The sequence below is a fragment of the Vicugna pacos genome, chromosome 9 (assembly GCF_048564905.1).
Source record: "Vicugna pacos chromosome 9, VicPac4, whole genome shotgun sequence".
Classification (NCBI taxonomy): domain Eukaryota; kingdom Metazoa; phylum Chordata; class Mammalia; order Artiodactyla; family Camelidae; genus Vicugna; species Vicugna pacos.
In genome coordinates, this window is record NC_132995.1 from 13,184,959 (window position 1) to 13,211,807 (window position 26,849).

The 26,849-nt window shown below is 34.8% G+C and overlaps 2 protein-coding genes across 2 annotated transcripts in view; one reads left to right on the forward strand and one right to left on the reverse strand.

Annotated features, from left to right (window-relative positions):
• The first annotated feature begins 240 nt into the window (after nucleotides 1-240).
• On the forward strand, nucleotides 241-1,847 carry LOC140697998 (WD repeat-containing protein 87-like). Its single transcript, XM_072966407.1, is given in 2 exon segments — nucleotides 241-298; nucleotides 643-1,847. Coding segments are annotated over 2 exon segments (1,026 nt in total). The 3' UTR covers nucleotides 1,611-1,847.
• A 6,098-nt stretch (nucleotides 1,848-7,945) lies between these two features.
• Nucleotides 7,946-26,849, reverse strand: part of LOC102527004 (uncharacterized) — a 48,868-nt gene continuing 29,964 nt past the window's right edge. The window contains 1 exon segment of the mRNA XM_031681734.2: nucleotides 7,946-12,652. Within this exon segment, the coding sequence (XP_031537594.2) occupies nucleotides 11,789-12,652 (864 nt within the window). The 3' untranslated portion in view covers nucleotides 7,946-11,788.

The window sequence follows — 26,849 nt, forward strand, 5'->3', positions numbered from 1 at the left end:
TTTGCAAGTCATGGAAACAGGCTTAGAGACCCAGCCCCGAGAAGACCTCCACAGGCCAAAGCCCCACTTACCTGATATCATTAAACAACAGAAACCTGCACGTAGGCCCAAAGGTGGCAAGTGGAAGTGGTTCGTGAAGTACCAGGATTCCCAGGTGGGCAAAACTGAGGACCAGACCCCACCCCAGCCCCAGCCCCAACCCCGGCCCCCACCCCAGCCCCTGCCCCAGCCCTTACCTCTATGCCAGCTAAAAGGCCATACCACTCAGAAGAAAGATTCTCAGATGAGGACTGGATTAGTAATGCCTTAATAAGGCTGGAAGCAGGAGAACAACTTTCAAGGGAGAGTTTCCATAGACTGACCAACTCCTCAGACACTTCTCTTCAAAGGGATATTTGAAATGCCTGCATCTGTCCAGTCTTAAAGCCATTGCTAAACACCTCCAGCAGAACACACAGATAGGTCCCCTAGATATATCACAACCCTATAAAGATGTTTTGAGTCCAGTACACTTAAAAGTGATCCCTCCAATTGGAAGAAAAGAAATGGAGAGCTGTCTGGAGCCATTCTCTATTCCTGAACCAGTGTTCTCAGCTACTAAGAGGACTCAGTCCCCACCAGCTCTCAATTGACATCTCTCAGCTGAGTCCTACAGGAAGAAGCAGGTACAACAGTTATCCACGGCTGTCAAGGAGTTAAAGCACATTTATCCAATCAGAAAGGATGGTCCTACAGCTGTCTATCCCTCTGTGGATAAAAAATCCCTGTCCTTGGACTTCTGGACCTTGAGGGGAAGGGGTGAGCTCCCCATATTTCACAAGACAAAGAAGAAATCCCTACCTATCCGTACACCAGTGTTACCATCACCTACCAACAGGATTCAAGACCCAAAGGCTATAAATTGGCATCTTTTAGGAGAACCTTACAGGCATGCATGGGCACAGCAGTTATCCAGTGTTCTCAAAGAGATGGAAATGCAGTATTTTTATCCTGCCACAAGAGACATTTTCACAGGTGCCCATAATTCTGTGGAAAAACAAACTCTAGCACTGATGTTTCAGAAGGATCTCAGGGCTTTTAAGGGTAAAGGCAGGGCCCTCAAGTTGCCCCAACTGGACAAAAAGGCACAGCCCATCTCTAAAGAAAAGGAAGCGGTGCCTCGATGGGAGACGTTTGTGGCACTGTACCATGTTTTGCGGATGTTGCAGCAGCGATAGGCAAGAGACACTGCCGCTCAGATGGAACAGTTCTATCGCCTCATGGACGTGTACCAACTTAAGTCCCCCCGAATCCAGAAGCTGCTGCTAGAGTTACTGCAGAGAAAGAAACTCCAATCTCAAGAGACCATCTACAAAAAGGCCCTGAAAACTGAGGAGCTGGTACTTGGTGAACGGTTATTCTATGGCCTGTTTTGTGGTAGTTCTCATGCCCCTGCAGGTCCCCTTGAGTTCCAGGGAGTTGTACCCTTGCCTGGGCAGAACAGGGTGCATACTATCCAACCTGTGGGTATTGCCCACTATGGGTTCCTAGAACGTGCCTGGAAAGGCCTACCACAAGTCAATCCTTACCGTACCGAGAAGCTGCCCAACATCCCTACTCCTACTCTCTGATATGGCCTAATATTAGCACCTTGAGATCTTATTGGAAAGTATGCCTGGGCCACAGATTTTAAGCCTCTTTACCTGTTCCCCACTTTAAGGTGGGGCTAGACAAAGACCCGTTTTCATTCAGTTCCAGAAATCTATTACTGTGTACTGAATAAAATGACATTTCTCATTTGTAACAAATATTCTGGTTTATTTCTCTTCCTCCCAGAGCACTAGAAGACCCTAGAAAGTAGCCAAAGAAAACATAGCTTTTATCCTAAGAGGTTAGTAGACTTATTGTGGTGACCATTTCGTAATGTATGCAAATATCAAATCACTATGTACTACACCTGAAACTAATATAATATTGTATGTCAACTGTATTTCAATTAAAAATATAACATAAAGTCCTATAAGGGTGGGGAGAAGAGACACCAGGGAGTTCATTTTCTCTGCCATGGAAGGACACAGTGAGAAGGTGGCTGTCTGCAACCCAAGGAGAGAGTTCTTACCAGAAACAGAATTGGCTGACACCTTGATCATGGACTTCTAGTCTCCAGAACTGTGAGAAAATAAATTCCTGTTGTTTTAAGCCACACATTCTATGGTTTTATTATGGTAGCCAAGCAGACTAATACAATTAGGAACATTTATTTTCTGTCATGAGACTTCCTACCTAGGATTGTTCCACAAAGTAACCAGCGGCTCCAACCAGGTCATAGTGTATTTCCCTGTCATGCAAAAAGCCTGGAAGAACTATAGAAATACGGCAAATTTGTGATGTCCTCAGGGGTGATAAATATATTATATATCAGATACATACACACGCACGCGTGCGCGCGCACACACACACACAGTAATAGCTTGGAGAAGAAAAACAGTAAAGGACTTGAGCAAGATGCCCTTAAGAAGGGTACTCAGAAACTGCTACAAAATTCCAATGGCAGCCCATTGACTATAATTTGTTCTACAGCCATACCTAGCAGCAGTAAATGTGGTTCTCAATCTGACTAGTAACAGCCCCAATTAACAACAATAGGGTCTGTTACCTCAACAAAGGGCTATAATGAATTTTGCATAGGTTACAAATAAGACTGTCCACTAGGGAAGCGAAAGATATAGTGTAAATTTGACTAAATGCAAGCGGAAATCAAAGATACAGTTTAAATTTAAGTAAATGCAACTAAGTACAGTGGGACTCAGTGATTTCCTGGAGACTGTTACTGGTTCAAAGACTTACTGAACTGTACTGAGATCTTGGAATTGAGGACATACAGGTTCACTTCCTGAGTATCTGAGAATACCCTAGTGATCTTCCACTTCCCTCCTCAATTTCACATCCTATCAGACAACACTCAAACTTTGGTCTCTAATGTTGTCCTTTAAGGAGGAAGGCTGAGTCCCTATCTCAGGGCAAAATTAAATGCAAACAAAAAGGACAGGTCTAAACATCCTTCTATGTTCAGAAAAATGTTATGCTCTCCAGGAAATCATGGACAGTGCTAAAGAGAAAGGAGTCAGTGTAGTGAGACTGCTATGGGTGAAGCTGTTCCATTTAAGTATAAAATGACAATGACAATATCATTTAAATTATAGGCATAAAATGATGGGAATCATTAAAATAAGACAAAATGGTTGGAAAAATGTGACTATAAAATGTACGAAAGTAGTTATATAAATATGGATGACATAAGATATGTGTGCATTGTACTGTTGATACCAATAAGAGTGTTTTTACAAACAAGTATTTCTTCTCAGTATCTATATCTAACTTTGTTAATCTGTGTAAATAGGGAGGGAAATAATTCAAATATGAAATCCAAGCAGGCATGAAAGAAATAAAGATTGTACTAAGAAAAGGAAAAATGGATAAACACTGATGGTCACTGAGAATAATCACACAGAAGGGGGTCCAACAGGACATCAGCACCAGGTATGTCACAAACAATAGCCAAACAGTTGGAGGATTCAGTGGCATTTCAAAAATAAAATTGCCAAATGCCCTAAAGAGAAAATCTAACAACAGATCAAATCAGTTATTTCCTAGGAGTTGAAATATCTATCAATTATTTTTAAAAGAACTAACAGTTTTAATAAAAAGCAAAGTACATATTTTAAAAAAGCAAACTGAAATGTTTAATATATTCTAATGATGGAAAAACATAACATTGATAAAACTTTAATTCATGAGGACAGATTTTGACTTAAATATCCTACAACTTAATTTGTTAATTTTTATTATTAAAAAAGACTCAAAAGTTAAGCTGTATAAATTCAAATTGGAGTGTTATGTTAGGATGTTAAATGTAACCCCCATGGTAACTACAAAGAAAATAGCTATAGAATATATATGAAAGGAAATGAGAGAGGAATCAAAACATTTCATTGCAAAAAATCAGTTAAACACAAAAGAAGACAGTAATACAGGAAATGGGGGACAAAGAAAGCTGTAAGACAGATAGAAGACAAATAGTAAAATGATACAAGTAATTCTCTCTTTACCAGTAATAAAAGTAAATGGATTAAATTCTGTAATTAAAAGACAGAGGCTGGCAGAATGCATAAAAATCATTGGACTATATGTTGTTGACAAGAGACTCACTTTAGATGTAGAAGGTGAAAGGATGCAAAAATATATTCCACGCAAATACTAACCAAAAGAGAGAAGAGATTCTACAAATAAACTAGTCACAAAAAGACAAATAGCATATGACTCTATTTACATAAGGTACTTAGAATAGTCAAAATCAGAGACAGAAAGTATAATGGTGGTTGCCAGGTCGAGTGGAGGAGGAATGGGGAGCTACTGTTTGATAGGTATAGAGTTTCAGTTTTGGAAGATGAAAAGAGTTCTAGAGATGGATGGTGGTGATGGCTGCACAGCAATATGAATATACTTAATACCACTGAACTGTATACTTAAAATAGTTCAAAATAGTAAATTTTATATTATATTTACCATAATTCTTTAAATGTGTTATTAAATTAAAAAAAGAAAAAAAACTTAAAGGAGTTCAGGATCACATCGACTCTGACCAGCCCCAGTGATCTGATCAAGAAACAACTGCTTGATCACTCAGATCCTGCCGTCTTATCTGTAGGGTGAGAATATTGAAACCATAAATTATAAAACTTCTCCCAAGGAGGAAAAAAGGCCAAAGAAGAAAAACTGGGAAGAAATTAAAATATAAATTTAAAAAAGCATAAGAATAGAGAAAAAAGAATTGAATCTATAGTAATACGTTTTTAAAAAATTACTCCAAGTTTACTGGTAAGTTTTATGAACATTTCAATCTTTTGTGAATGTTGCCTCTATACAGATTTTAGGTGATTTAAAAGAAACATTAAATTTCCAATTTTCAGATGTTCAAAGAGCTTACGTTTGCAACTGATCACTAATCTTTAAAGATTTGGTTTACTAGTTGTCTAAATAAAGCAAGTATTTAGAGAAATGTTGATTAATGTTTAATGAAATGCTAATAGATTAAAAGGTTAGAAAATGGCTTTAAACAAAGGCAAATATTAATGAATACTTTGAAATGCTAGATAGTCCTAAATTAGCAAGATTTTCTAATTAATGACTATAAAGTAGTATTTCTAATATTTCTAATTAGTGAATATTTCTATATATTAGCTCTATAGAAACTCAGACATGAAAGAATCTATCGATCCAAATGTGGTTGCTGAGAAGTATGTAAATATTTTTAAGGAGCCAAACTGCATTTTATATCTTTCCAGAGGGGCTTTGGTGTCCCAATTAGCATTGCCCAAAACACATGACACTTGACTTTTACTGAGAGTCTCATGTAAAAAGATGCTTCTTTTAAGGAGATTAAAGATCTAACGTTAAAAATAAATCAACAGATATAAAAAGCTCCATAACTTTTCAAAGACAAATCCTATCTTTTAAACTTTTTAAGCTTTTAATCTTTAAAAATCTAGTAAATGCAATATTAAACATTAAAAACATAATACAAAAGGAAATTAGAATACAATCTCACATATAAATACAAACATTCTAAGTCAAGTACAATACAGATTATTTACCCATAACCAAAAGCAAACAATAGATTAACCACAAAATGTTGATACAATTTGCATTAAATCAGAGGAAACGACTGAAAGCCTGAAAGATTGAGATTCAAATTATTTTTCCTTTTGTATATTTAATTCTAAAATGTAAACTTGTATGGGACAATGGTGTTAACTATCAGATGGTGAATGAGTAAACAGAATATCAGATTCTCCATCTGAAACAAATGGACATAGACTTGTAGGTTACATCATAGCTGACATCATAGCTACCAATATATAATACCGCTGACATCATTACCAATATACAATACAGTCAAAGCTATTTTAAGAAAAGTAAAGAAATAATCCATATTTTTTAAAATATATTTTTTGAAGTACAGTCAGTTACAATGTGTCAGTTTCTGGTGTACAGCATAATGTCTCGGTTATGCATATATGTGTATATATTTGTTTCCATATTTTTTATTAAAGGTTATTACAAGATATTGAATATAGTTCCCTGTGCTATATCAAAGAAATTCATTTTTTAACCTATTTTTATATATAGTGTTTATCATTTGCAAATTTCAAACTCCCAAATTGATCCCTTCCCACCTCCTCTCCTCTGGTAACCATAAGATTGTTTACTATGTCTGCGAGTCTGTTCCTGTGTTGTAGGTGATTTCATTAGTGTCCTCTTTTTTTCTTTCTTTCTTTTTTTTTTTAGATGTCACATGGTATTTTTCTTTCTCTTTCTGGCTTACTTCACTTAGGATGACGGTCTCTAGGTCCATCCATGTCACGGCAAACGGCATTATTTTCTGAGGAGACTGCGGAGCTCTTCTTTTCCGAGGCCTCAGGCTGTGTGTGAGTCCACTGTTGAGTCAGTGATGTGACCCCCGGGGTCATTGAGTGCTTGACTGGTGTGAGGTCTTGAACTTGGGTTCCTAATCTAACCATACCTTATGTTTGTGTGTGTATTTGTGTGTCTATGCATGTTGGTGTGTATGTTATCTCTTTCCTAAAATGCCGCTGACACCTGAAACATCACAGGTGTTTACCATATATATTTCCATTTTAGAGTTAAAGCTTCTGAGATCAAAAGACATACAAAGTTATACTGTTTAGTGGCAAAGCCGTGTTTCCAGGTTGAGATAAGCTGGATAAAGTGAGACTGTACTGTATGTTTTCTCACTGTAGAAAAGGAGAGAGTGAGTTTGGGTCCTTGTTAAGGTCACTGAATTTTGAGCCTGAAATTTACAGGAAAAAAATATTTTTCACATTGCACAATATTATGCCTACCAGAAACCTTTGTCACAGCAAAAATTTTCACCCCTCTCTTTTGTATTATGCATGGGGTGGGCTTCACTGCATAAAAGTTGTATTGAATCCCATTTAATACTGGAGTTTTGCATGACGCTGTAGTAGGATTATGTGCAAAATAATACATATTTACTGTGTATTATATTTACTGAAGAAGGGGATAAGTGTGACTACATTTATTGAACATCTATTGTGTACGTAACACTGTTCTACTTTTCATTTATTCTCTGATTCAACGTGCAAATGCCACTTACATGTTGTTTCGTGCCGGTCCCAGCTTTTCACCAACCAATGTCATGAGACCAGCCCTTGTGGTTCTTATGACTGCAAGATACCCTTCAGCATCAAGCATCAGGAAACTTTGAAAAAATAGAAATTTACTACTTATAAGTCCTAGATACTATACAGCACATCTGGGGCCACAGCAAGGTTGTAGGAAGAGCGCAGGAGAGAGAGTAAGAGAGCAGGCCTGGGATTCTGCTTTTATCTGAGTCAAGGGCAGGCTCACTCTTTACTGGTGAATTTAAAACATAAGAGCAGGAATTTAAAATGAAGGAAAAGAAAATACAAGTAGCCCAAATGGTCACTTATTGAAGTCAACCAAGATCTCTAAAACAAAGAAGCTTCAGTGGAGGGGGGAGGTATTCTCAATAGAATCTTGCAGTGAAAGTAATAGTTTTGTAGAGATTTAGGATATCAAGGACTGTAGGTCATAATTTGTTTCAACTGTACTTATTTCTAATGCCAGACATAAGATTCAATTTTCATAATTGCTGGAATGAACCACCTCTTCAGTAACATTTTTTTTTCCTCTACAACATCTTTAGTATATTTTAAAATGTATTTTCTGGTAATGCAAATCATGTAAGTGTTGCAAAATTCAGTATCCTAAGGAACTTATGAAAAATAAAGTTAAATATTCCCTCCATCCCGATACACTCTTAGTATTTTCCCTGTTTTTCCCCTTTAAGTATATGTTCATTGTTTTGTTTGTGCAGAGTGAAATCATGTTAATTAATTAATTAATTTCTAAAACATTTTTATTGATTTATAATCATTTTACAATGTTGTATCAAATTCCAGTGTAGAGCACAATTTTTCAGTTATAAATGAACATATATATATTCATTGTCACATTGTTTTTCCCCGTGAGATACCATAAGATCTTGTATATATTTCCCAAAATCATGTTAATTTAAAATATAAGGAGACAGATTTCTCAAAAGACTAGGAACAGACTTACTATATGACCCAGGAATCCCGCTCCTGGACATATATCCAGAAGGAACCCTACTTCAAAAAGACACCTGTGCCCCAATGTTCATAGCAGCACTATTTACAATGGCCAAGATATGGAAACAGCCTAAATGTTCATCGACAGATGACTGGATAAAGAAGAAGTGGCATATTTATACAATGGAATACTATTCAGCCATTAAAATGACAACATAATGCCATTTGCAGCAACATAGATGTCCCTGGAGAATGTCATTCTAAGTGAAGTAAGCCAGAAAGAGAAAGAAAAATACCACATGAGATTGCTCATATGCGGAATCTAAAAAAACAAAACAAAACATAAATACAAAACAGAAACAGACTCATAGACATAGAATACAAACTTGTAGTTGCCAAGGGGGAGGGAGGTGGGAAGGGACAGACCGGGAGTTCAAAATTTGTAGATACTGACAGACATATGCATAATAGATAAACAAGATTATACTGTATAGCACAGGGAAATATATACAAGATCTTGTGGTAGCTCACAGTGAAAAAGAATGTGACAATGAATATATGTATGTTCATGTATAACTGAAAAGTTGTGCTCTACACTGGAAATTGACACAACATTGCAAACTGACTATAACTCAACTAAAAAAAATGTTAAAAAATAAAATACCAGGAGACAAAGGATCTGGAATCATTCTGGGTTTGCAAAAGGAATCCATGAATTTCATTATGTAACTGTGTATGTGACTAGAAAAAGGAAGCGAGAATCAATTTCTTGTCTGAAAAACCTTCCAGATATTTATACATTTTAAAGGGTAGAAATACCATTAATTTAATTAACAGAGCACCGAATTATCAAATAAGACAAAAATGTTTCAGAGCCTTTCAAATAAAAATTTCAAAAAGAGATTTATTGTTGGTTTTACAAAACTTTACAACAGTCTCAGGTTTTTCAGTATCCTCCAAAAAAAATTTACAGGAATAGTATATAATGAAAGAATAGAGAATAAGTAATAATTATATTTACACATATCTTATTGTACAACATAAGGGTATTTGGCCTCTTGTTAATGTTCTCAATTTGACATTGATCAGATTCCTTGATCATGTTTTTCTCTCCTGCTAATGAAGTTAGGGGAACATCTTCTCCTCATCTTTCCTAAAAACTCATTTGCTGATTTAAAAAAATTTTTAATAAGAAGAAATAAATGTATTTTCAAACCTAGCTACGGAATTTTTTTTGAGAAGGGGGAGTGTTAGCATTATAAATAGCAGGCAAGAGAAACATGAATTTTAGTATAGTAACAGCAATAGCACCATTAAGATTCTTTTATAATAATCAATTTGGGCACATGTAATGTTCTTCACATCAGTAAACCACGTAACTTAACATTAATACAGGGCTATGCTTCATCAGACTGACCAGTCCTGAACTTAAATGTGCCTCCCCAAAATTCATGTATTGAAATCCTAACCCCTAGTTCCTTAGAATGTGATTGTATTTGGAGACAGGGCTTTAAAGAGGTAACTAAGTTAAAATGAGGCCATTTAGGTGGACCCTAATCCAGTCTTACTAATGTCCCTATAACAAGACTAGGACTTACAGAGACCAGAGGAATGCACACACAGAGAGAAAAGGCCATGTACACACACAGTGAGAAGGCAGCCAGCTGCAAGTCAAAGAGAGACCTCAAGAAACCATACCTGATATCTTGACTTTCCAGTCTCCAGAACTGTGAGAAAACTAACTTAAGCTATTCAGTCCATGGATTGTTCTAAAATACACATAATATAAAATTTACCATCTGAACCATTTTTAAGTATATCCTTCAGTAGTATTCAATACACAGATACTGTGTGTAGTCATCACCACCATTCAACCCCATAACTCTTCATTCTGTAACACTAAAACGCTATACCTATTAAACAATAACTCCCTATTCTTCCCTCCCCCAGCCACTGGCAACCACTTGACAAGTTCCATGATTTCGGACTACTCTATGTATCTCGCATAAGTAGAATATTTGCCTTTTGCGACCGTTTATTCCATTTACCAAAATGTCTTCAAGGTTCATTTATGTGCTGCATATTGCTGAATTTCCTTCTTTTTAAAGGCTGAATAGCATTCTATTCTATGAATTTACAACATTTGCTATGAATATGAGTGTAGAACTAGCTCTTAGAGACCTTGACCTCAATTATTTTAGGTACATACCCAGAAGTGGAATTGCTGGATCATATGTAATTCTGTATTTAGTCTTTTGAGGTATCTACATACTGTTTTCTACAATGGTCGTACCATTTTACATTCCCACCAATAGTGCAGAAGGGTTCCAATTTCTCTACATCCTTTCCTATACTTTCTTTTTTAATAGTAGCCATCTTAATAGATGTGAGGTGGTATTTCACTGTAGTTTGGATTTGCATTTCCTTAATGATTGGTGATGTTAAGCATGTTTTCATATGCTTATTCCTCATTCATATTATCTTCTTTGGAAAAATGTCTCATCAAGTCCATTGCCCATGTCTATAAAATCAATCGTAATGTCCTCCCACTTTCACTTATGATTTTAGTAATTTGACTCTCCTCCCTTTCTTCTTACTTCATCTAGCTAAAGGTTTGCCAATTCTGTTGACCTTTTTGAAGACCCAACTTTTGGTTTCATGATTTTCTGTTGCTACTCTATTCTCTCATTTCATATATCACTGCTCTAACCTTTACTGTTTCCTTCCTTCTGCTACTTTGTGTTGTTTATTATTTTTCTAGTTCCTTAAACTGTAAAATTAGGCTGTTAAAGTTTGAAACTTTTCGTTTTTTAATATAAACATTTATAGCTATAAATTTCCCCTTAAGCACCACTTATACGCCTTAAATTTATGGTGTTACTGGTCAATTATACTTCAGTAAAGCTGGTGGGGAAAAAAGAATGGGACCTGTTGGGCCTGCAATACTTCTTTACCAAAAAATAAAGATCCCTCACAACCTCCGCTGGGCTTACTGCCTTGTATATGAATAGCTATCTCTGTGTCAGACTCAATGTGTACTCCTTTGCTGTGTTTAATCATAGATGTTAGTGGCACACAGGCAAGCCTCCAGTTTTTGGGATGTCAGACCCTATGGGGAAGGAGTTGGTGTCCTGCCACTGCAGAACAAAGTGGGCTGTGTGCAGCTAAGTCATGCTTGTCAGATGTGGAGGTGATCTGCTGGCCATGGGTCGCTAACACACTGCAAGTCATACATCTTGTGCATTCTGTCTCCTCTCTTGCTGTAAGTAATCACTGTGCTACTTAATCCTGGTATGTATTTTTTTCTGCTCTCAATGACTTCAAATCATGCACTAGTCTTTTCCTTAAGTGGCACTTATCTGCCTTATAACCTTGGCCACAGAGCCTGGCCACCCAGTGAATGGTAAAACAAAGAGGAATGCCATAAAAGACTTTCTAATATAAAGTACAATACAAATTCTCTGAAGGTGAACAGTACTTGAGTCATAACTGAAAAACTTCAAACACTTTAGATTCCAAGGAGTTCTTGCCAGTGTAAATTATGTGATGCCTTAAAAGAACTAAACCATGTAAAAACTTCTCATATTCTCTTCATTTAAATTTTTTCTTAAGTGTTATAATTCCATTGTCTACTATACATATACCCCATATAATCTCTCTCCAGTATGAATTCTGTGATGTACCTTAAGCATTGAACTAAGTCTAAAGGATTTCCCGCATTTGCAGCATTCAAAGGGTTTTTCACCAGTATGAATACTCTGATGTACTTTAAGGCTTGAACTGAGCCTAAAGGACTTCCCGCATTTGTTACATTCAAATGGTTTCTTACCACTGTGAATACTCTGATGGCGAGTAAGTCGTCCATATACACTAAAGGATTTCCCACATTCCTTACATTCATAGGGTTTCTCACCAGTATGAAATCTATGGTGGATAGTAAGTTGATGGCTACTCCTAAAAGCTTTCCCACACTCTTTACATTCATAGGGTTTCTCACCAGTATGAATCCTCTCATGCCTAACAAGATGTGAAGCATGACTAAAGGCCTTCCCACAATCTTTACACTCATAGGGTTTTTCACCAGTATGAATCCTGTCATGTTGTATAAGGTTTGAGGCTTGACTGAAGGCCTTCCCACACTCCTTACATTCATAGGGTTTCTCACCAGTATGAATTCTCTGATGTATTCTAAGTGTTCCAACATCACTAAAAGCCTTCCCACATTCCTTACATCCATAGGATTTCTCACCAGTATGAACTCTTCCATGTTGAGCAAGATTTGAGGTACGACTAAAGGCCTTCCCACATTCTTCACATTCATAGGGTTTCTCACCAGTATGAATTCTCTTATGTACTTTAAGGTCTGTAAGACGACTAAAGGCCTTGCCACATTCCCTACAGTCATACGGTTTCTCACCAGTATGAATTACTTGATGTACTCTAAGATCTGTATGACGACTAAAGGCCTTCCCACATTCCTTACACTCATACGGTTTCTCTCCATTATCAATTCTGTGACGCAGAGTAAGAGATGAACGTTTCGTATAAATGTACATTTTTCCATAGCTGATTATTTCATATCTTGGTTTCAAATCTAAAACAAATAAGAAAAAAGTTTCCTTCACTACAAAACATTTTATAACAGAATTAAGAGAAAATTAAAAATCTCACCAATTACGACAGTTTAAAGAACTTTAAAATACAGTTATAAAACTTGAAAATGTAAAAGGAGGGTTCAGAAAAAGTAAGTTTATGCAGCAGAGTGTTGGTAAATGTTTAACAACCAGTTCTACAAAGACACACACAGAACATATCCAGCCCTGATTTGTGTATGCCAATATCTATCCAGGCAATTTCAAGTTATCAAAGTAACATAATTTAGCCTAGACTTAGGATAAAATGTAAAATCTTATCTCTAGGGAGCCAGTACCAGCCAGCTCTAATATACCACTTCCATCTAAAATATAAATATATACAATACAAAATTTTAAAAGGCAATTATTTACACTTGATCATTCTTCAATTACAATTCCCCTAAAAATGCACATTTCCACCACTGCGACTCATTCCCTCCTATGCAAAGCCACGTGTGCTTTTCTCTGTTCTTCATAACAATTAAGATATTGAGGGTCTTTACTTAGTTATTCCTCCTCTAACACTTTATTATTTAATGATCCTTACCCGCATTCAATCTGTTTTATTCCTTCATATCTCTTCTCAGCTTTCCCTTTTCCTCTCCAGCTTTTCTTTTTAACCAAGGCCAACCATTCTGATCATGTCCAGAGAAGTATGTCATTCAATTCTCTGACGTACACCAGGTATACCCACCAGTTGTATGACAGTTTGAACATTTAGGGACTTTAGGCAAAAAAAGGGGACTTGAATTATATAAGAATCCAAAAGTAGAGTGCCAAGAATTATATGAAAAAGAACTGGCACTTGTGAGCTGAAAGAGAAAAGTCTGTATGAAGTATCTTAAGCAAAATTGAAAGTGTTTAGTAAGGGGGCTATGACTTGAGGGCAAAAAATATCTTCTTATAACTAGAGTATGGTATGTGTACAAAAAGTTTAAATAATATCAACAACACTCTCAAAAATTGAGTAACAATAGAAAGTAAGACTAAATATTAGAAAACGAAGAGCCCTCTCATGTGGAAATGGAAATGCCCTCTCCAAAAATGCTGGATCGCTACAGGAAGAAAAAAACCGAAATGAAAGAATTCTAGTAAATGACTACACTGAAAATAAGCACCTATCAGAATCCTGGGCATTCAATTTCACCACTCAGAGAACTCAAAACTTACAATAATCATCTCTATTTAAAAAAAGTGAGTTGAGAAGCAAAGCCTAGTATATAGAAAATAAACAACAAAGTGGAAGAAAGCAGGAAAAAGATAAAAGCAGAACCTAATGAGTTAGAAAACAGTAGCATTAACAAAGAGCTGGTGCTTTAAAAATCATTATAGGAAATACTAGATAAACCAATTGAAAAGATAGTTAAAAACAAAAATAAGAAAAGAGGACAACAAGAACCACAGAGTAATTTAAATTATAAGGGTACTATATGAATCTTTTGAAAATATGGATAACTTTCTAAGAAAATTTTATCAAAGCTGACCACAGAAAAGAAAGCGTAAACCAACCAGATGCTACAGAAGAAACAGAAAAAAGCTGCCAAGAAAAAAAAGTTATCATAAGCATATTTCAATACCTACATTATAACTGCTCAATATTTAGATTTAAATATGGTTATAGCACAGTTTGACAGAGGGAAAATCTAAGAAGTGAACAGGTATAAGCCTAGAAATCCTATGTCAAAAAGAGAGGAAGAATTCAAAGACTTAGAGAGCTATGATTGGCCAAAACTACAAAAATAGTAGCAAAAAATGACTGTGACAGATTTAAACCATGCAATAAAAAGCAATGAGTCAGCAGTGATATAAGAGAAAAAAATTATTTCTCATCATTAAATAACTTCCTAATTGAAGATGTTCTAGTTCCAGTACGGTGACACAAAGTTCCCACAGCCCATCCTCCTCTCTGACTGATTTCAACCACAAACACTACACAAGGTAGAAAAATTAACTACATAAGGACTGTAAATAAAAACAGGAGGGTTTTGGAAAGGAGTCAGACTTTACAAAGCAACCCAGACTCAGCTGAATTTCTTGCTAAACTCACTCTCCTGCCCTTGCTTCAAGGGCAGGTCTCAGTTATTGTGATGCAAATGTGGGCTACAAAAATTCCAAAAAGAACTCCAAAATATTTCTGGCTATTAGAACAATAGCCAGAACTGCAAAGTGAGGGTGGAATGCTGGCACAAAAACAGCCAGAGATTTCCTACTTTGGGATTTAGGTATGGATCACTACAACATTCAGTCTTATCAACAACGATACATGCATGAGATGGATCTAAATCAGTGTGGCAACAGTATATCTAGTAAACAATGGGAAAACCTTCCTACAAAGAAAATTCCAAGCACAGGCAGTTTCACTGGTGAATTGTTCCAAATATTTAATGAAGAAGTAGTGCCAATTCTAAACAAACTCTTTCAGAAAACTGAGGAGTGAATTACTCTATGCTAGTAGTTACTCTGATACCAAACAGCAGAAAAAGAGTACAAGAAGTGAAAATTACACACTAGAAAACCTTACAATCATAGATGCAAAATACTAAACACTATTTGACAAACAGAATCCATCAATATGTAAAAAAGATAATATATCATGTTTGTCTTCGTCCTTTTGGGCTACTATAATAAAAAATATAGACTGGGTAGCTTATAAACAACAGTAATTTATTTCACAGTTCCAGAGGCTGGCAGTCCAAGATCAAGGCATTAGTATGGTCGTATTTAGGTGAACGCCTTCTTCCTGGTTCACAGCCAGTGATTTCTCAATGTCTCCTCAAATGGTGTAAGAGGTTAGGGATCTCTGTGGGGTCTCTTTATAAGAGCACTAATTCCACTCATGAGGGCTTCAACTTCATGACCTAAGCACCTTCCAAAGGCTCTTCCTCCTAATGTCACCATCTTTTAGGGGTTAGGATTTCAACATATGAATGCTAGGAGAGAGAAACACTCAGACCACAGCAATGATCAATCCAAGGAATACAAGACTGGTTTAATATTTTAAGATTCCATCAATATAATTAACTATACTAACAAAATAAAAAGGAAAAAATCCATATGGATCATGGTTTAAAAGAAAAAAAAAAGCATTTACTAAAAGCCTAAAAACCATATTCATCCCTCATAAAAACTCACAGCAAACTAGGAAAAAAGAACTTAACCTAATAAAGATCATCTGTAAAAAACCCACAGCTAACACCATATCCAATGGTGAGAGAATTATGCTCACCACGTATGATCAGGAACAACAAAAAGTTATGCCTTCACCACTGCTATTCAACACTGGACTAGAGATTCCAGGCAGTGCAGTAAAGCAAGAAAATGAATAAAGGCATGTGGGAAAAAAAATTAAGAAACAAAAATGTCTTTAATCACAGATTATTTAATCATGTGTGGAAAGTCATATGTAATCTACAAACCAGCTACTGGAAAATAATTGAGTTTAGCAAGGCTGATGCATATACAACCAATATGTAAGTATCAGAGAAAACTCAGGAATTCAAATTTTAAAAATACAATTTAAAGGAGTATCAAAAATACGACATATTGAGGGATACATCCCACAAAAGATGTACACTATAAACTACAAAACACTGCTGAGAAAAGTTAAAGATATAAATAAATGGAGAGATAGATCACATTCATGAAAATGTAAAACTTGATACTGTTAAGATGTTAATAATTATTGCTGAATTGATTTATAGATTCAGTGTAATTCCAATAAAAATTCCAGCAGACTTTTTTGTTGTCTATAATGAAACTGACAAGCTAATCCTAAAATTTATAGGGAAATGCCAAGGACCTAGAATAGTCAAAACAACTTTGAAAAGATTATAGCAGAGGGACTAACACTACTTAATTATAAGATTTATGAAGATATAGTAATCAGCAAGTTTAATACTGATCTCAAGACACACCAGTAAATGGAACAGGTTATCAGAAATCGATCCATACATATATGGAAAACTTACTTTCATCATTTCAAAGGCAATAGAATGAAGAAAGGATAGTCTTTTTAAGAAATGATACAATTGGGATATCTATATGCAAAATACTCCCCTATATTTGATAAACAAAAATGAACGAAAAAAATGGATCACCAACCTAAATGTAAAACATAAAACTAAAAATTCTAAAAGAAAATAGGAAAGATGTGTGACCTTGGGCTAGGCAAAGAATTCTTAGATATAACACCTAAAACTATGATTCATAAAGAATAGATTGATAAACTCAATTTTGTCAAAGTTAAAAACTTCTTTTCTCCCAAAGACACTGCTACACGAATGAAAGGAAAAATCACAGTAAACAAGAGAACAGTCAAAAAGGATATCTTTTAATATAGAATATAAAAAATAACTTACAAGTTCAACAAGAAAACAAACAACCTAATAGAACAGACAAAAGACTTTTAAAGATTCTGCACCAAAAAAGACAGCAAGTAAAAGATACTCAACATCATTAGTCACTGTGGAGAAACAAGTTAAAACCACAACAAAATGACACTATATACTTATTTGAAAGGCTAAAACTAAAGAGACTGACCATACCAATTGTTCCTAAGATATGGAGGATCCAGACCTTTCTTAAAGCTGGTGGAAATGTGAAACAGTCTAACAACACTATAAAACAGTTTCTTACAAACTTAAATTTATAACCTCATTTATCTAAATCTAAATTTAAAATCGTACAAATGTAAACACACACCTACAATGCAATTCAGGCATTCAACTCCTAGGTATTTGGCCAAAAGAAATGAAAGCATTATATCCATTCAGAAACTTATAAACAAATGTCCACAACATCCTTATTTGTTATCACTAAAAGCCAAAAATGTCCATCAACAGATGAATGAATAAATTGTGGTATAACCAAATACTGGTATAGTATTGAGTAGTAAAAAGTAAAATACACGTAACAACATGGATGAACTTCAGCATAATTATGCTGAGTGAAGGAAGCAAGATGAAAAACTTCACACTATCATTTTGTTTATGATAAAACTGTACATGCAATCAACTCTATAGTGACAGAAAGTACAACTTAGATCAGTGCTTACCTAAGGAGGTCAGAGGGAGATTGAGGGGGAAGGATTATGAAGGGACACAAGGAATGTGAAGTTTTGAGAAAATCATTTTAATACATTCAGATAAAGCATTTGACAAAACTGAACACTCATTCATAGCAAAAAAAAAAAATTCAGTCAACTAGGGACAAAAGAAAACTACCTCAACTCAATAAGGGTAACAAATGAAAAAACCTCCCACAAGACTTTCATTTTCCATGCCAATGTGAAAAACTTAAGGCTACAAGAGACCAGAAACAGACACACATACATACAATGATTTCACGTTTGACAAAGGTGCTAATGCAATCCAAATGGGGAAAGGAAATTCTTTTTTTTTTAATGGTGCTGGAATAACTGGATATCCAAAGGGAAAACATGAGTCCTGAACCCAACTCACACCATAATAAAAAATTAACTCAAAATGGATATAGATCTAAACATAAAAGCAAAAATTATGAAAAGGTCAAGAAAAAAATAGGCAAAAAACTTTGCTACCTTGGGGCAGGCAAAGATTTCTTGGATAGTACATCCCAAAAAATCATTAAAGAGGAATTTGATAAATTAGAATATAAAAAATTTAAAAACTCCTTGTAAGATATTGTTAATAAAATTAATAGGTAAGTCACATTGTGGGAAAAAATGTTTAATGTTCCATAAGGACTTGTATCCAAAATAAAGAACAGTTACCCCCGAAACATAAGAAAATACAATGTAAAATAATTACTGATAAAACTTATGGCTAAAATTTGTTACACATTTTCTACATGTCTTAGGTATTTCTTCTCCTTCTACTTCTTAATTATTACCTTCTTTTGTGTTAAATAGATATGTTCTAGGATGCCATTGGATTTCCTTTATTTTTTCTTTTGCTATATATTTTTTAGTCATTTTCTTAATGGTTTTGCTGGGAATTACAATTAAAATCTTAGTCTGTAACAATCTAAATCTGATCACTATTTCATTTCAATTATAATAGTATAAAAAAACTATAGCTCCCTCCATTCATTCTCCAAGCCATGATAATATGAATGCTTTAAAAAAAAAATAAACAGAAGAAGAAGCTCTAAAATCACAAATTTAGAAAAGGTATCCAGATTTTGATTCCTTTCTCAAAACTGAAGAAAACTAATCTCACATATAAATGATTCCCCCCACCTCAAATGCCTGAAGTCAAGTTCTATACAAGAAATTTTATGAATAAAGGTAATGATAGTTATAGAGACAATATACATACCTCTAAAACAAATGCCCCAAAAACAGGGGGAAAAAACTACACCATATTACTCAAAAACATGCTAAAAGACATGAAAAGACTTTTAGATACGAAAAATCATAAATGAGAATTAAAAAAAAACTCAAAATTAGGTAATAGAGCTCACAAGCAAATTTCAAATAAATGAAAAATGATGAAAGAATACCAACCTAGAAAGAATATGAGAATAAATCCAACAGATCAATGTTAACACAAATAAGAATAAAGAAATATTTGGAAAGGATATGAAAATGAATTACAATAACCTACAGTTATTTTATCTAGGTATCTGTGTAAGTCATGATTAATGAAAAGGTGAAAATCTTCTTTAAAGAAACAAAGACAAAAAACCTAAATCAGATTAGGGATCCTAATTACTCTGAGAAAACAATTCTGATTCTTCATAATGATCCAGAACATCTCACAAGATCTGTTCCTTCCTAACATAGTAGTTTCACGCCTGTTAGTCACCATCCACTAACTGGTCTCCATGCTACTCCTCAAACACGCAAACCTCACACCCCCTTGAGGGCCTCTGCATGTGTGGTTCACTCTCCCTGGCATGCTCTTTCTCACACAGTCAAAAAGCCCACGTCCTTACTTTATGTCTGCACAAATGTTAGCTCCTCAGAAGAGGGTTCCTGATCATGTGACCCTACCTAAATCTGCTATGTTCCAGGTTAGTGTCCTTCACAATATATTTCACTACCTTATATTATTTATCTATTTGTTTTCATGTTTATCTCTTCCTTAACACAGTATAATCTCCATTACTGCAGAAACATTATCTGCCCTATTCAATAATGCTGGATTGATTGTGGCAAGTACAGTGCCAACTAAGACTATTCAAATATTTGGCAGATACTTTCAGGAATGAATGTATTTTTAGACAATAGAGTCACACTGAAGAAGAAGATCTGGAAAGAATCTGGGTGGAAAATACAGGTAAATGCTACACCATGGAAGGAGAGTGTCAAGCATGAAAATGGGAGGGAAATATGAGAAAAACAATATGGTGAATGGTTAATGAGGTTATGAAGTTGAGATATTTCCTCTCCACATTACAAGCCTTTCCTTCACTGAGAAGGAGGCTTTCCAACAAGTGTTTCAAGGATGTGTTTACCAAGTGTATTTACCACCTGGGCTATCACTTACACAAATAACTTTGGCCTGACTTGTTCTTACTTACCTGTACACCAATTTCTTTTTTCTTCCCTCACAACCATCCAGGGATCTTTTCCTTGTTCCAGTAAGGTAATTATATGTGGCTTAGAAATGGAATGGCCTGCTGAAAGAAAAAAGAATGGCTACAGGATGGAGAAATAAATTGTGACTAGTCAAGATTAAAATTATATCTATGACAATAAAAGATCATAATGATATTAACTATTTTAGAGAAGAATGAGAGAATTAAAGAACAAGAGATCAGTTAGGTAAGGTAAAGCTTTTGTTTTGTCGTTTGTTTAAAATTTAAACTCATATGTCCTCTAACTCTAGAGAGCAAGAAAAATGTTGTTAAAAATACACTCTGGGGGTGTGGTGAGTATAGCGCATGCCTAGCGTGCATGAGGTCCTGGGTTCAATTCCCAGTACCTCCATTAAACAAAACAAAACAAACAAACACATACACACACACTCTGAAGCCTGAGATCAATTCCTGCCTTTCTACCTTCCAGCTGGGTATGACCTCGGACAATTCACTTCAACCCCCTATACTTCAGTATTTTCATTTATAAAATGGGGATAATAATAGCACTGTTGGGGGAATCAAATCAGCTAATATGTCCAGTTATTTTAATCAGTTAAATCACATAATGTGCTGAGAAAAATGACTACTACACAGTCATCAAAATGTTAGCTATTAACATTATTTTAATGTTCTTATGTCACTAGAGGACACAAGAAAATATAGCTATGATATTCCATTTTGAACGTAATTTTCATAGATTACAACTTTCAACCACAGATCAGATGAATTGTGTTTTAGGAAATGAACTGCTCCTGATACAGTTTTAAATAAATTCCAATTACCCAATCTATCACCATATAAACTGTAGGCTTTTTTGATAATGAGAGCAATTCAGGATCCTCTGTCAAGCTGATATCCCTGAAACTGGTTCAGATCATAAAATGGAGTATTACAGCAATTTGGAACACAAATGAATAAAAAAAAACTTGGATCCTTTGACAACGGTATACAATATATGCCACAAATTTCTAATTTAGCTGCTTGGTCATTATGGAAGAGAGGCAAAAACAAGCAAAGAATACATGGAGATATGAAAATTATTGAAGGATAGGAAAGATGAAGTTGTTTATTGGAGCTACCATTTCTAACCTAACAAAGTTCAAACCACCTTTAGAGGGAAAACAAATTTAACTAATTCCTGGAAAGGCAGCCCTGAAAGTTGCAATGGAAAAAACATATAGCCTGCAGAGCAGATTCTAAATTATTTATTATTAATCTAAATTATTTGAGGCTGATGAACATACCCAGTGAGACTAAATTATCATAGTTCTCCATCATTACATCCCGGTACAAAGTCTTCTGAACAGGGTCAAGACATTCCCACTCCTGCTGAGAGAAGCCTATGGCCACGTCACTGAATGTCAATGATCCCTGAAACAGTAAAAAATATATGTATCACTGGGGAAATTAAAGAAAATACTTTGAAAGTAGGAGCAGAAGAGATGACGGATTTCTCTGCGGGAAAAGAGAAAATGAAAGCATGCAGGCTGGCAATCTATGATGCGGAAGGAGGCTGAAGGAGAATGTTTACATATTTTTGAAGAAGCCTGCCAACACAGATCAAATGTCTCCCATACTTTGGGATATTTCTAAATATCTGAACCATTTGGAAATGGACAAAATAATAATGTTTCCCTCCTAAATTAAAAAGTGTATACAAGAATAATGTCCAAATGGTATCTGCTTCATATACTCTCAATAAATAAATATTTCTCCAAATTTTAGAAAACTGAGTTGCATAAAATTAAGCCTTTCTTCAAGCATCAAGTACTTTATTATGTCAGATCATATCATTAGCATTTTTGCTTGGTTCAATAAATCTGTGTATCATTTTGGCACATGATTTTGTATTTTATAAATAAATCAGATTTAGTCATTTATACAATTACGTAGCACAACATTTGGAAGGTCTTCCACAATTCTAAGGTCCTATTTTCACCAACTGTATTTAATGATATGCATTTTCATTGCCAGCTACCATTTCTCACTGAACACTTTCCTTATTTTGAGTGTGGTGGGTAATTTCATTGATTACCAATGATCTCCATTTCCTGGTATTTATGTCCTCATGTCATCCTCTCCCTTTGAGAGTGAATTATTTCTAACAAATAAATACAAAAAAGTGATGGAATTTCACTTCCAACATAAGGTTATAAAAAACTATGATTTCCACATTGCTTATTCTTTCTTGCTGTCTCACTTGCTCCCCCTGATGAATCCAGCTACCATGTTGTGAGCTGCCCTGGGAAAGGTCCATATAGCAAAAAACCAAGAGCAGTGGCCAGCCAACAGCTGCTGAGGAAGTGAGGCCCTCAGTTCAACAGCCACGAAGATCTGGATCCTGTCAACAACTACTTCAGCGAGCTTGAATGGAGATGCACTCAAAGTTAAGCCTTATGATGACTGCAACCCTGACCAACACACTGATAACCCTGACCAACACACTGATTACCCTACAAGAGACTCAGAGCAGAGAGCCCAGCTAAACCACATCCAGTTAGCAGACTCACTGAAACTATGAGATAACTGCTGCTTTAAGATACTATGTTTTAGAGTAATTAATTATGCAGTAAAACACTGATTTAAATGATACTGAAGAAGGCTGGTTAATTATACAGATGTTACACAAACTTAGCATGTCTCATTCAACAACAAAATAGCTTTAATATTTATGTCTCATGGCTTTCCTACCAAATACATGATCTTCATGTTAAAAGCCCCAATCATATTCTAATCCATACAAAGCATGAAATTTCACATCATATTAAGATCATTCAGTGATAAATTTCACCTCATCTACCTAGAAATCTCAGGTCTGTGGAAAACTTCAAAGTCTTATCATGGATAGTTAAATAGAACCATAGTTTCCATCTGCAAACTACAGATCTTACCTGCATAGCACAAACCCTAACTTCAAAGCACTTATTGTCCTTAATTAAAGAATGGGCACTTAAAAGATGCTGAATAATTTGGTCAATAATTACATGAATACTACTTAGTTTAGAATAGGCCACATATTTCTCTGAAATAATAACTAGGAAACAGGTCATTTGAGGAAACTTTCTCTTAGGAAACTTGAAGAAAATTAATGAAAATACTTACATGACCTAAAAAAACACACACATGTTTCAACAAGGAGAGAAACATCAACTTACATGGGCCATGTTTTTAGGCCTGCAAGAGCTGATCAAACTTCCGGGTTCCTCTACCAGAAAAGCAGAGTCCAGAAAACCCAGACCTGGGAGAAGAGAAAGACCCTGAGACCAGATGTGTTTTAGTGTTTGCCCACTGGACTCAAGTTAATATTATCACTTATGCTCTTCCATTCCAGACTCAGAATCACCTCGCATCACACACAACTTGGATAAGTTAGGATTCCAGACAGATCCATTTCCTCACTCAATTCCCAGGGACCTCAGCTGCAGTCATTTCTGCATTGAAGCCAGATCCAAATATTCCAGTAGAAAATTTTCTGGCCAATGTACCATTGTGATGAGGCTGAGAAGAACCTGAGATTGGGCAGCTCTGTCCTGCTCTGAGCAGAACTTCCTCTTTCCATTCCCAACCTCAAGAGAGAAAAAAGACCACATCATCTAAACCAGAACCTCTTTTGTGGCCTTGAAAGTGGGTGAAGTTGATCAAAATATTAGAGATGGACAAGGAATGTTCAGCAGTCTGAGTCCAGCAAGCTTACTAGTTAAATACGAGATAGACCAACATTATACTAGAATACAAAGTAGTTATTAAATGCTGAATTGGGAAGAATATTTAAGGATACAGAGAGAAGAATGGCAGACATTCATAAAACAGAAGACAGAGAAGTCTGGAAATTTATATGGCCATATATTAACAGCTCTTTATTTTTGGTTGTTTTGTATTATTCTGGTTTTTGGGTGGTGTCTTTAGAAATGAGTCACTGTGCATTTAGTTGTTTTTAGTCCATACATGAAACAATCAAATAAGACTAGTGAAGACATAAAATATGCCTTTGTCATGATCAGAACATGACATCAGCAATCCCTATCTTTTTGCTTAGATCTTCTTTTTTTTTTTCAAGTTTCCTTTATAATCATTGTAACAACTGACATAGGAACTTGAAATATGTGTGTGTTTTTTATAATTTGTGAAGGTGAAGACTTCCACAAAGTTCTCTGTTCTATAAATTCAGATCATTTTACTAAATGGCTTATATCTTGTTTCCTTTGGATTCCAATACCTGAACTTATTTTATCATTTCTTCTCAGTTATGTTGGAAGTTTGGCTATAAAAAAACTGGAGAACAGTCCGTTAATAATCTCTTTTGTGAAGTGATGACAGTGTCAATACAGCTTTATTTCAGGTCTTTTTGACAGAAGAATTTATTTTGTTTCTAAACTTGCCAGTTCTGTCATGACATCATCTAGATAGTTGAATTATCTCACCTGTTAATTTAGCCATGCATCTAATATCATTAGAATGAAATCTCCAAGATACAAAAGTTATACGAAAAATCTACTTACTGCCATACAGATCCCATGTGCTCAGTGTTTGTTTATATGCTTACTGTCACTATAGTCACACTGATGTCTGTTTTAGGCAGGTCACCTAAATCTCAGCAGCGGCCTTTATCACACACTATTTTATAATTATTCCTATTCAGATTTAAAGTTCATTCACAGATTATAAGCATTATGAAGGAAGTAACTGAATCTTTTTAGTGATTGCATTACTTCAAATATTACACTTTTCAGGTCTGGAATATTTTAAACAATTAACAGAAGTATTATTTTTTTTTTTTACTACAAAATACCACTATTAGAAAGATTTTAATGGAAATAACTATAGACATTCACAAGGTATCTGCATAAGGATGTTCATCATAGAATAATTTTTGATAGTCCAAAATTAAAACATAAAAATCTCACAGCAGGCAAATAGGTTAAATGTATTACAGTCTGCTATATTGCGACATACTATGCCATTCTTAATAAGGATGATATTAAACCATAAAATTGATGGAAAACAGTACTAAAGGAATTGCCCTGGGAAGAAGGCAAGTTAAAAAGGTATGCATAATTTAAGAGGTGGCATCCCATTGAAATTAAGAAAAAGGCACTGTTTTCAGACTTTTAGGAAGTGATATTGAGCTTTGAGCTGTGAGAGTTAATAATATTTCAATGCAGATTTTCTCATCAGCAAAGCAGGTATAAGAGTATCACATATGACATATGACTATTTTGAAGACTAGGCAAGGTAATCCATATAAATATAAATTGTATATTATGTTGATTAATGTAAATTATCTGTCATTATTGAAGAAGAAAATCATTCTATGTTCCTTAATCTTTTATTATAAAAGGAAGTTAATTCTGGTGCTTCCTGTTTTTGTTATATTAAAACTTATGCTTCTTGGACTTTCTCTTATAATTCTAATATTTAAAATTTTAGGCGCTACATTTGATAAAACAGATTTCTGCTTAATAAAATCATTAATTAAAAAGAGAGAGAGACTGGGAGATTATCAGACAGGAAAAGAGAAAATGATCCCTTCCTCAGGCCCCAGGAGCTATTGAGAGCAAGAAAAACTGTTCAGAATCATAAACTTGTTCAAAGAACAGTATGATAAAACTGAGACTACTAACTAGAGAATGAATCTCATTCTCTGCACAATATAGAGATTTATGTGACTATAAATATCTTTATTTTCTAGTATAATAACTATGTTTGGAAATATAGTTTGCACTTGCAAGACACCTGGAAATCAGAGATTAGTCTTATTTTTTCTGAAAATAATCTTAAATCTCTAAATTATTAACTCTGAAAGAATGTCTTACTTAGTAATATGGTGCCCTGGTAATTAAGTTTAAAATAACATTTGGAATAACTAAAAGGTATAACTACTTGTGATGCTTTTCAAACAAGATTCTCTGCCTGTCCCTCTTCTCCCTACATATACAGAGGTATAAAGAAACCTATCATTGGATTAGATTTCTTTTTTGAACTAAGAGCTGGACTCTTTGTCTCCTTTATTTGATCAATTTTATTCTGCTCGCACCAAAAAAAAAAAAAAAACCCACACGAAAATGGAAAAATAAAAACTGGAAAAATATATACCAAATTCTTAAAGTTATTATCTCTAGGTAGGGAGATTATGGGTAATTTTTGTTTTTTTTTTCAATATATTCCTTAAGGAAATGAAATTTTTTTTTGCAGTAAGCCTGCATTAACTCCATCATCATAAATAAAATACAAAGATATTTCAAAGTATTATAAACATTTATAGACATCACTTTGAGAAGAGGCTATGTTTTCTTCATTTAAAAAATTTATAAGTTAAAAAAATTGTAAATACTCGGCCTACAACGAAAAAAATCAACGTGATTAAAATAAATACCACTTACCTGTTCTTGAATATCCTTTAGCTGTCCTGCACTGATATAATTAGAGACATTACACTATAAGTACTCTAATGGAAAGGGAAATTGCCTTTGTAAGTTAATGTGAATATGCATGCCAA